This window comes from Corvus kubaryi, unplaced genomic scaffold (assembly GCF_017639235.1).
Source record: "Corvus kubaryi isolate FWS band 111438036 unplaced genomic scaffold, C.kubaryi_AGA036_p1.0 114, whole genome shotgun sequence".
NCBI lineage: Eukaryota > Metazoa > Chordata > Aves > Passeriformes > Corvidae > Corvus > Corvus kubaryi.
In genome coordinates this window covers 191,695-203,056 of record NW_024580653.1, presented here as the reverse complement: position 1 = coordinate 203,056, position 11,362 = coordinate 191,695, and the positions used below count along the sequence as shown (strand labels likewise).

Below are 11,362 nucleotides of genomic sequence, written 5' to 3'. Positions count from 1 at the left end.
CCCTCACCGCCCCATCACTCATCACCCTGCACCAGTCACTCCTGCACAATCCATTTCCTGATCGTGGATCCCAAAGGGGTTCCCAGGGCTGTGCCTGGACCAGCCTGGGCTGGCAGGGATCTGTCCATCAGGTGTGAGCTCTACCCCTGTGCTTGCCCCAGACTGGAAGTGCTTTAGGACCAAGAACTGCTTTAATGTTTTGGAAACCACAGTGAAGAGGAAATTGGGAGCTCTGAGCTAGAGATCAACAGACATTCCTGCTACGAACCTCTTAGGTGATTTTTTTCCCCCTTTCTGATTTTATTGGACCACTAGAATTGGACTCCCAGAAACCTGCAGAGACCCTCAGCAGGCTGTGCAGTGAGGGCAGGGAAACTGCAGTCTGCAGCCTCCTGACTGCCACAACCCTTCAGAGAGCTGTTAGGGACCTTCGGGTCCAGCAGAAATCTCTAATCCATGAGATCAAACCAGCCACCCGAAACTTCCCCCTGAAGGCTGAGTTACTGTCTCATTTCAGGCAAGGAGGTGGTGCTGTTTATTATCTGCCTGTCTGAGAAGTGGGATTTTTATTAAATCAACATTTCACAGAACCATAGGATCATCCTGTTCAGCCCCCTGCCATGGGCACAGACACCTTCCACTAGACCAGGTTGCTCCAAGCTCCATCCAACCCGGCCTGGAACACTTCCAGGGATCCAGGGGCATCCTGACCCATGAGCTCTCAGTCGGCTCCCCATCCATCCCAGGTGAGCTCCATGCATCCAGCAGCTCACTGACACTGAGGGTGACCCCTCCTCTCCTGTCCATCCTTCCCAAGGAGCCTCTATCCCGCCGTTTGCCAAGGCTGTGATGGGAGAAGTGGGAGAACTCCAGTCCTGGAGCTCCGCTGCTCTGACGCACTGCGCCCAGCGCTCCGCAGGGGAAGGACAGCTGACAAAGTGCCCTTGTCCGTGAACAGCAACAAAACCGAGTGCAAACGGGGTACTTGAACCTGGCCCACTCGAGGCTCTGTCCGTGACGAAAGCTGAGCTTGTCCCTGTCGGTGCAGCAAAGCAATCACACGCTGGAGAGCGTTCACCTCTCAAACACACACCAAGAGCCTGGCTCGGCACAAACCCGAGGCTCCATCTCCGCTCCAGGTGCAGGCTCAGCTCCTCCTCCGTGTACAGAAACATTCAGTGAGGGCAGAGGAGTGTTTCGCAGTGACTTCCATGTATCTCCCAAAGATTTTTGAGATTTCATTTACTTCTTGCATGTGCTATGTGGGGAAAAACACCAGTTGAAATTACAGAATCATGGAATTGTGGAACGGTTGGGGTCGAGAGGGACATTAAAGCTCATGTCGTTCTAACTTTGTGTCACAGGCAGGGAACCTTCCTCCTTCCCTTCCTTCCTACCAGGCAAAGGTCCTTGTAATCCAAACACACTCGCAAAAGCCATGAACTGAGCTAAAAAAAGAATGGGTGTCTCCAGATTTGGGAAAAAAATATGAAGGAGCTGTGGTTTCCCACCCTGTGTGAGTTATTAAGCTGACATTTTAACCACCTTGAAATATAAATCTCCCTGCTTGGCTGGCTAATGCCCCATTAGGCACGGGCCCCTGGCCAGGAATGGCTCAGCTGGTGATTCATTGACGTGGGGACATTTCCCTGGGCAGTTTGCTCCTGACCTGGCCACCACATCCACCCAAGGAGCAGAGCAGCAAGTTTAAAACTGCCTCTGCCATCGTATAAAACCATTCTGGGAAACCCCAAGGAGCAGACAGATCCAGAGAACCATGGAATCACACAACAGTTTGGGCTGGAAGGGACCTTAAAGCTCATCTCCGTCCACCCCCTGGCACGGGCAGGGACACCTTCTAACACTATCCCAGGTTGCCCCAAGCCCCACATATTGACAAATCCAGGTGGCAGCCCAGTTGTTCTCAGAGCTGCTCACAGCAACACACTCTCCTGACACGTTTTCCTTCTCACAGCTCCATCTCCTATCAAAAATCACGTGGCTGCTCTGTGCAAACACTTTTTTTTTGCTAAGAAAGCCAACACAAACACAAACGTTCTGAGGACATTGAAAAAACCCAGCGACACGAGCAGCTTTTGTACCCAGCTCCGTTATCTCCGCTGGTAGACAAACAGCCTCTAATGAACAGACTTTCATTTCCCCTGTGCCCGTCACAGGGTGCCACTTTTGATCAAATCAGGGGAAAATAAAGAAAAGAAGAAATGTGTTGCAAAAGTGAAAAACTTTTGGGGGGTTTTGATCTGAAATCATGAATCTGTCTCTTCCCCTGTTCTTTTGAAGCATTACTGGTATGGCTGGAGCAGAGTTTGCTGGTTGGGTTGCTGTGTTGATCTCAGCTCCTGAGTCATTCGGGTCTGAACACACCTGGTCCCAGAGAGTGCCCATGGCTCCTGCCCTCCATCAGGAACTTTGGGTTGGATCAACCCCAGCCAGAATGATCCCACAGCTCCTGCCCTGATGCAGGGCACAACATTTATTGGAGTCCAGATCCTGGGAGAGCCATTCCCCAACATCTCCGGGGTCACCACCCCCTCCAAATGAGACAGCTCTGAGGTCCAGGTGCACAGCAGCGGTTTCCCCACTTTCAGACCAGGGCAGGTCTGAAAGAGCTTTGCAGCCCAGCCAGGCTGTGGGACTGGCAAGTGCTGGCTGCCCTCACAGCCTGGGCACAAGGACATTCTGGCAGAAATGGCTGATCTGCTTCATCTCATGAGTGACACCGGGAACACGCCGGAGCCTTCGTGGGGTCTCACAGGTGACACAGGGTCAGACCATCCCACTCCTGGCATTGCTGTGAGAGCTGGACTGTGGAGCCTCCAGAAAGGGCTCCCTAATCACCACAACCAAAACACTCTGGTTGCAGCCTGGATGAGGCAGAGTTGTGCTGGCCAGACCCCAGGAAACCCCTGAGCTCAGCAGGGACCAAAAAGTGCCCAGGCCCCCATTCCTCAGAGTGGTGGGTAAGAGAGGAACACAGCTGACAGCAGGGAATGCAGAGAGGAGAATCAAGCATTTGTCACAGAATCCCAGAATCCCTGAGGCTGGAAAAGCCCTCCCAGCCCAGCCAGGCCCAGCTGTGCCCCATGCCCACCTTGTCCCCAGCCCAGAGCACTGAGTGCCACCTCCAGCCCTTCCTGGGACACCTCCAGGGATGGGCACTCCAAACCTCCCTGGGCAGCCCCTGCCAAGGCCTGAGCTCCCTTTCCATGGGGAAATTCCTGCTGCTGTCCACCCTGAGCCTCCCCTGGCCCAGCCTGAGGCCGTTCCCTCTCCTCCTGTCCCTGTTCCCTGGCAGCAGAGCCCAACATGGCTCTCAGTGCTCTGGGCTGGTGACAAGGTGGGGATTGGACACAGGCTGGACTCGATGATCTGGGAGGTCTTTTCCAACCTCAGTGATTCTGGGATTCAGCCTGTGTTCCAGACACACGGGTTGTCCTCGCTGGTCCTCCAGCGATGCTGAGTGCTCACCTTTCACACCTGCACCGCTGCTCAGGGCCACCTGGGCAGGGTGCCACTGACCTCAGGTAGAATAAGGTATTACTGACTCAATTGCTACATCCACATGAGGGGAACAAGGAAAATCCTGCAAAGCTCTTTGGGTGTTGAAGGATGAATCAAATATCCAGCGACACAACTGGTGGTTTATCAGCCAGCACATGGACAGAGAAGGATCTTGAGGTGCAACGTGCTTCAGGCTGAGTGCTGTTCCACAGTGCCGTGCTCTTGCACAGACAGAAAGCATCCCAGTGGGATGTGGTGGGTGTAGGAGACCATTGTCCCTTTAAACACCCCTCTAAAGGCTGGAATTGCATTTGGGAGTCATGGTTTAAGGGCAATGTTTCCCTCAAGCACAGGACAATAAAGCCTTTCCCAAGCTCTCAGGACACTTCAGCAGGGACACATCTTCAGCAGCAAGAGGTGCCAGGGTCCCTGATCAATGAGGACAGGAGGACATACCCCCTCTGTGCCATGGTGAGCAGTGCATTGCCCATCCAGCTGTGGTTGGTGTGCCATGCTCCAGTCCGGCAGCCAACAAGGTGTTCATGGTCTGGACACTGTTAGAAAGCTGAAGGAACAGGCAGAAACGAAGCTGTAGGACAGCAAACACAACCAGCTGTAGCAGGTGGCAGTGAGTCAGCAGAGCCTTGATGCTTCTCAGCTGAAGCTGCCCAGTCTCTGCCAATGAGGGAAATTCAGGGGAAGCAGCTCCAGGAGAAACCAGCAACAGTGAAGATGCTGATGACCCAAGCCCACATTTCCAGAAATCACACCACCTTCAGCTTCTCTTGAACCCCTGGGGCAAACCGGTTCCTCCAGGCCAGAAAGTGCTGCAGCCTTTGGTGCTGCTTTCCAGACCCCATCCCACATCCCCCTTCCCCAGCTCAGCACCTGCGGCCCCAGCCGGGGCAGGGACACTCCCCTGTGGGGCAGAGGAGGCGGATGACACGCTCCCGGATCTGCCTGGTCCTCACCCCGTACACAATAGGGTTGAGCATGGGTGGGACCACAACATAGAGGTTGGCCAGAAGGATATGGACGTGACTCGGGATTTGGTGGCCGAAGCGGTGTGTGAGAAAGGAGAAGAAGGCAGGCACGTAGAACATGAGGATCACGCAGAGGTGGGAGCCACAGGTGCTGAGGGTTTTGAGACGAGCCTCTGGGGATGGGAGCCGAAACACTGCCCTGAGGATGAGCACGTAAGAGATGGCGATGAGAACAACGTCCAGCCCCGACGAGAGCAGCGCCGTGGTCAGCCCATACCAGACGTTGGCCCGGATGTCGGCGCAGGCCAGGCGGGCGATGCCCATGTGCTCGCAGTAGGTGTGGGGCATCACATTGTGCCCGCAGTACGGCAGCCGCTTCAGGAGGAAGATGGGGGGGAACATGATGCAGAACCCGCGGGCGACGGCGGTGACGGCGATTTTGCCGATCACTGCGGGGGTCAAGATGGACGCGTAGCGCAGCGGGTCACACACGGCCACGTACCGGTCGAAGGCCATGGCCAGCAGCACAGAGGATTCCACGATGAAGCTGAAATGGGTGAAGAACATCTGTGTGATGCAGGCATCGAAGGAAATCTCCCTGGCGCTGAACCAGAAGATTGCCAGCATTTTGGGCACCGTCGTGGTGGACAGCAGGAGGTCAGAGAGAGCCAGCATGGCGAGAAAGAGGTACATGGGCTCATGCAGGCTCCGGTCCGTGGTGATGATGAAGAGAAGGACCAGGTTGCTGAACACTGCGGTGAGATACATCAGGCAGAAGGGGACGGAGATCCAGATGTGGGACTCCTCCATGCCTGGGATGCCTGTCAGGACAAAGGTGATGGGGTCGAAGCTGCTTTCGTTGAGCTCGTACATGGTGTTTCCGTGCTCAGGGTCAGCCTGGCTCAGCTCTGTGCAAGAAAGAGGAGGGATAAACAACACCCGTGAACCTGGATTTGCCCATGACCCCTGACAGATGCTGCAAATCAGGACACAAGTCACAAGGCACCTGCCTTCCACCCTAAGGGGTTCCCTCGCTGTGTTTTGTACAAAGGACCCTGTTTGTTCTGTCAGTCCTACAAAGTGTCTGCAAGGAAAACATCTCTGTCCCCCCCTTGCCACTGCAAAACAGGTCAGGCCTTTTTCCAGCTCTGCTTTATTCACTGTCACAGAAACCTTGTAAAAGTCACCCTCGGCCTTGTCGCAGTCAGTGGCTCCATGTGTGAGCACACACAGAGCTGTGTCTGTGCTGGGACTCCAGGTTCCTCCAGGGCAGTGAAATGACAAAATTTCTCACCCTGCTCAGACCAGGGACACAGAGTTCCTTGTAAAACCCCCAAAACAGGAATAAATCCTGGCCCAGTATCAATGTTGGGCAGTGTCTGGGATGTGATCAAATGGAGAGTTCTCCACTGATGCTCAGCCCCTGGCACCATTCCAGCCTCTCAGTTTCCAGAGCTCAGTTTTCCCAGTCCCCGAAGTGCTGGGGCAGCCTGAGCTGGGAGCACCATCCCCAAGCTGGAAGAGCACCGTCCCATGACTGATCAGCCTGAGGGTATTTTTGAAGATTTGAATAATGCAAAGCTGCAAGTCCTCCACGAAAGCTTTGCCACGAGAAGGACTTTGGGAAGAAGGAGGACCACAGGACTGCTGGGTTGACGTGCTTCCCCCCATCTTACCCCCAGCCCCCATTCCCTGTGTAAACTCCATCATACATTAGAAAATCCCCAGGCCAGGGTTGGGATAGAGGAAAAGCAGTTGGATTTGGACCAAAGATAAACCTTCCCTCCTTGCAGCCCGATTTACTTTCATTGCAAACAGCAGGTACCCAAGTCAGAGGTGTTTGCATTTCTAAGCGCTTCCATTAAGGATTCTCGGCATCCCTGAATCAAAAGTCCACTGAAAACATGGCTCAGTACAGAAAAGACCTTCAGCTCATCACAAATATTTATCCAGTCGCCTCTTCCACTTGCAAACCCACGTCACCCACGTGAATCAAGGCAGTCTGGGTCTAGAGCAGGGGATTAAATCTGCCTGGGAGCGTTCCCAGGCTCCAACGGCAGCCGGTGTTACTGTGTGGGGGCTACAAAGCAGTTCAGCAAGACTTTCCTCCTCCGCTTCCCAGCAATATGGAAATCTATTCCTCTCACACGCCACTTTCCTTCCCTTCAGTCTTTTCAAACAGAATCCCTGCCCCAAACCCCAGCGTTTGATGTAAAATGACTCACCAAGGGCCAGCCCCGAAGTGGGAAGAGGAACCACAGCCCCGAGCGATGCAGAGCTCGGGGGAGCCCAAAGCCCCAAGCGCTGCCCGGGCTGAGGATATCGATCCTTCCCTCTCCCGAACCTCAGAGGAAGCATCAGCCCCTGGTCCTGGGGAGGTTTAAACTGCCGGTGCATTAACCATTAACAGCAGTTAACACTCCCGGGTGAGGCATTTCCTGCTTTTCCAGCATTTGCATTGCAAGTGATTTTCCTCTCTGCTTGCCGGGCACCGGACACTGGGCCGGGCTGGTGATGATCTGAGCAGGAGATGGGCACAGCCTGAGCGCTCCCGGCATCCAGAGCATCGCGGATGTCTGAGAGTGTTTTATCTGCAGCAGGTGAAAATGGTCTCATTCCACTGCTGAAACCTCCCTGGACAGTCCCCTCATGCTGCCAGGGGACCCTCTGCCACCCAACCCCAGCCCATGGGCAGTGATCTACCAACATGATTATAATTATCATGAAGATCATTGATCAAATCAACGATCTACAAAATCATGATTAGGAAGAAATCCTTCCCTGTGAGGGTGGGCAGGCCCTGGCACAGGGTGCCCAGAGCAGCTGGGGCTGCCCCTGGATCCCTGGCAGTGCCCAAGGCCAGGCTGGACATTGGGGCTTGGAGCAGCCTGGGACAGTGGAAGGTGTCCCTGCCATGGCAGGGGTGGCACTGGATGGACTTTGAGGTCCCTTGCATCCCAAACCAGTCTGGGATTCCATGATTCTGTGATTTTGTGATCTCTAAGATCATCAAGTCCAAAAAGTATTGTCAGAAAAGTCAATACTGAGCAATGTCCTGCCCCACCCAGCGACCTGGTCCCAACCCCTCCTTTCCCATCCCTCCTTTACCCTGGGACACATCTCCCTCCTCCCCCAAAGACATGGCTCCTGGGGTGCAGGAGTGGGAGGTTCTGGTCTTGCAGAAGGATCCTGGATCCAGGAAAGGCACCAACTCTGACAAGGCACTGTCACGCCTGCAGCAGCTGTGGAAATGTCCAACAGGAGCCATGCAATTAGAAATATTGGTGTTGTCTCTCCTCTGATGCCTCATGCATCTCAAAACGTAGCATTTGGATTGGCTTCCCCTTTCTTTGGCTCCGGGAAGGGATTTGAATGATGCTCTGAGCTCTCAGAGGCGGGAGGGCGGGTGGGCTGTGGCTCCTTCTGCAGCAGAGCCGATGCCCATCCCCGCTGCCAGCACTGAGCCTTCGTGTCCTGGCAGAGAAAGAGCTGCACGGGAAACGCTTCAGCTGAAGGTTGGACTCAATGACTTCGCAGGTTTTTCCCAAGCTTAGTGATTCTGTCATTCTGTGGAACAGAGGATGTGTTGCTGCTGTGCCTCAAACACAGGGCTCGCACGAGGAGCTCCAGGTTTCCTTCCTGCCACAGACTCTTCCCACCTCGGGCTGGTTTCCAGCTGCCTCCCTGCACCCCATGCCATGGACACCCCAGAGCGGGCCCCCAGAGACTCCCTGCACATCCCAGCCCACACCAGCACCAGTACTGGGACACTTCAGGGGGCAAGAGCCTTCAAGGGGTGCAGCAGGAACCTGGATCCAACATCCCAGGGGCCGGGCAGAGCCCGGGAGCAAGGATGGGCAGAAGTCCCAGAAGTAGAGGGTGTCAGTGGGAGGAGTGAGATGTGGGGGATGTCCCTGCTGTCCCTGGAGCACACACAGGGGACTCTCTAGGGTTGGCATGAGGAAGAGGAGCTCTGAGAGCCCATTGGGAAGCTCCTGCCTGTGCAGGAGAGATGAGACATGGACAGCACCACTCGTATATGAGTGGAGAGGTGCTGAGACTTTAGGAGAGTGACTCTAGAGGTCCTTGTGAGGCAAGAAATGGTCCTGCAGCCAGGCAGCTCTGCAGGGCTCATGGTGGCATCACCCAGGGATTGTGGTATCATCACCCGGGGCTCATGGTGGCATCACCAGCGTGGGGGGAGGCAGGTGACAGCCTTCAGCCAGGGGCCAGACCCTGCAAGCACTGGGCAGCCAGTGTTGGGGGTGCTGGGAGGGTCCGGCTGGATGCTGTGGAGGAGGAGCAAGGAGGGGGGAACCTGCAGCCTGACACAGTGGGACACAGAGCCCATCTGTCCTCCAAGACCTGAAGGGGGTCCATGGTGTGTCCTGAGGCAGCCCCTCACTGAGCCCCCACTGTCCCCTCAGGGAAAGGGGCATTTGCATCACGGCTGGAGTGGGATCTGGCCTCAGAAAAGCTACAAGGACAAGGACCCAGAGTGTCCAAGGCCAGGCTGGACGGGGCTGGGCGCAGCCTGTCCCAGTGGAAGGTGGAACAAGATGAGTGTAATGCCCCTCCCGACCCAAACCCTTCTGTGATTCACTCTGCCCATGCCAGTGCAAAGAGCCACTGAGCTGCTCATGCCCCGGAGCCGGGGTGACAGGAGGGACACGGACAGAGCGATAGCGAGGATGGCACAGCCACGCTCCCTGCCCCATGCTCCTCACCTGCTGCTTTCCCAGGCTGCGCTCCACAGCTCCCACCACAGCCTGGGCACTCACAGCTGCTCCACTATTGTTCCTAAGGACATTTTCATCGTTTCTATTTACTCGTAGACCCTGTTCCTCCCGGCGCCTGCAGCGTGCAAAGAGGGACTGCCCTCCTCCTTCCTCGGTGTGCCCGAGCACAGAAAGCTGCTCTGCTCTGCTCTGCTCTGGACGTGTCCCTCTGCAGGGGCTTAGCCAGGCCGGGCAGACTCTGAGCTGATGCTCTGTGCTGATGATACCCCTCATTTTGGGGTTTCTCTTCCCCCACATGGTGAGCCAAGTGCCTGCCTAGAGACGTGCAGCTTCCCTGAGTGGGCACAGCTTCCCTGGGCGGGTGTCCCAGTGTGTGAGGGAGTGTGACACCGGCTCTGAGTGGAAGCAGAAGGTTCTCCTGCACTGGGAGTACTGGGGATGATGGTTCTTGGTGTGGATGTGTTGGTGGCTCTTCAAGGAGGGGTGTGAGTGAAGACCTCCCCAAAATGAGTCCACACAGGCCACAGGGGATCCAGAGGGATCCCAGTGCATGCCCAGAGTGGCAGGGCCGGGGCTGAGGGGCCTGGGGAAGGTGCTGGTGCACGGCAAGGGTGGGAGATGGGGTGATGGTGCTTCAGAGGGGTCCCCAGCAGCTCCCCCCAGAGCCGCACCGGGCTCTGGGCAGGGCCCACAGAGCTGAGCCCTCCACCATCAAATCCCCCCCTGCTGGGGCCTGGTTCACATCAGCTGCGATGGAACCCCGGGGTCCTGCTGGCACTGGGAGCTTGGGAACCCCCAGCAGACCCCACTGCACACCCAGTCTCACAGTCCCCTCCTGCACCCATCTCCAGCCCCTGTGAGTGCTGCAGGGAGGCGCTCAGAGACCCCACAGAGAGGAGGACCCGGCTGAGCAGAGCTCCAGAGTAAGAGGGTTCCCACAGGAATGGTGTCAGAGCAGATTCCGGCAAGAAAGAGCAGCAACAGCACCCCCAAAAGCCTCCTTTGGGGCTCAGCCCATGGCCTCCGTGCCAGATTTTGTCCTTCTCCACTTCACCCTCAAAGCAGAACACTAAATCTTCCCCAAGAGTTTAGAGACCAGCAGGGCTCCACTGCACACCAACCTCGCTGGGTTATTTGCTTTCCTTCTGCTTCTCTCAGAGATTTAGGGGTGCCTCACACCAGACATGGGCTCAGGGTCTGCCCTGCCTCCAGCACCGGGACCACAGCCAGCTCTGCCACCTCAGGGGGCAAAACTGGGTTCCCCCCTCAGGTCTTCTCCAGACACACAGTATGGGTTTGCGTTTGTCTCCTCACCTGCAAAACCTGGAGACAGATTCAGCCTTGAAGTGTTTTCTCCCAGGAAGAAAAGCATGGGGAGCGCAGGGATGCAGAACAGGATGTCACAGCCCATAATAGCTCTGTGGTGAACACCACACATCCCGAGGTCCAGAGAGCAGGGATGCTGGAAGCGGCACCACGGATGTTCAAGAGCTGCTGTTTCTGCTCCTGCAGCGTCTTCCCTGGGAGGAGTGTCACCTGCACAGCCAAGGGGTGTCATCCTCCTCTTTTGCATCAGGGCCAGGCTGGGTGTGCTCTGGGGACCTCTGCAGATCATGGAATCATGGAATTGTTGAGGTTGGAAGAGCCCTCAGGGACCACCAAGTCACGCAATTCCCCCAGCACCGCCAAGGGCACCACCAACCCATGTCCCCAAGTGCCACATCCACAGAGCTTTTAAATCCTTCCAGGGATGGGGAATGCATCAGTGTGCCGGTTTGGCCAAATTTAGAAATATATCCTCTGAGAGAAGGCAGGTCACCACCCTCCCCCCACCAGGTTCAGGGAAAAAGAAATTTTCCTCAAAGGAAAGTGAAAGAGATAAAAACTATCATGAAGTCACCCCGAGACAATCAGTTTTCCCAATATCCAGCCCAGACCTCCCTTGGGACGCCTTGCCTCAGTTTCCCCAGCAGTGCAGGCTGCCCAAAGCCTGCACTGCTCCCCCACTCTCCTTCCCACCTGAGCAGGCAGCACCTGGGAAAGCCTGGGGGTACAGATGGGATGCTCCCAGCTCCCAGTTTAACACCCCTGAAATCCCCCCGCTTCACAGCATTTCAG

At 55.9% G+C, this 11,362-nt stretch overlaps 1 protein-coding gene across 1 annotated transcript; it reads right to left on the bottom strand.

Annotated features, from left to right (window-relative positions):
• Nucleotides 1–3,389: 3,389 nt before the first annotated feature.
• On the bottom strand, nucleotides 3,390–10,995 carry LOC121660299 (olfactory receptor 52B2-like). Its single transcript, XM_042019620.1, has 2 exons — nucleotides 10,559–10,995; nucleotides 3,390–5,413 (listed from the first exon to the last, which is right to left on the bottom strand). The coding sequence occupies exons 1-2, from the start codon at nucleotides 10,857–10,859 to the stop codon at nucleotides 4,404–4,406; spliced, it is 1,311 nt and encodes a 436-aa protein (XP_041875554.1). The 5' UTR covers nucleotides 10,860–10,995; the 3' UTR covers nucleotides 3,390–4,403.
• Nucleotides 10,996–11,362: the final 367 nt, after the last annotated feature.

Bases quoted from the DNA above. Each gene is read 5' to 3' on its own strand.
- LOC121660299 (XM_042019620.1), bottom strand. From the start codon at position 10,859: ATGATCTGCAGAGGTCCCCAGAGCACACCCAGCCTGGCCCTGATGCAA. The intron at 5,414-10,558 runs GTGAGGAGACAA...TTTCTTGCACAG, and splicing joins TCTGTCTCCAGGTTTTGCAG to AGCTGAGCCAGGCTGACCCT.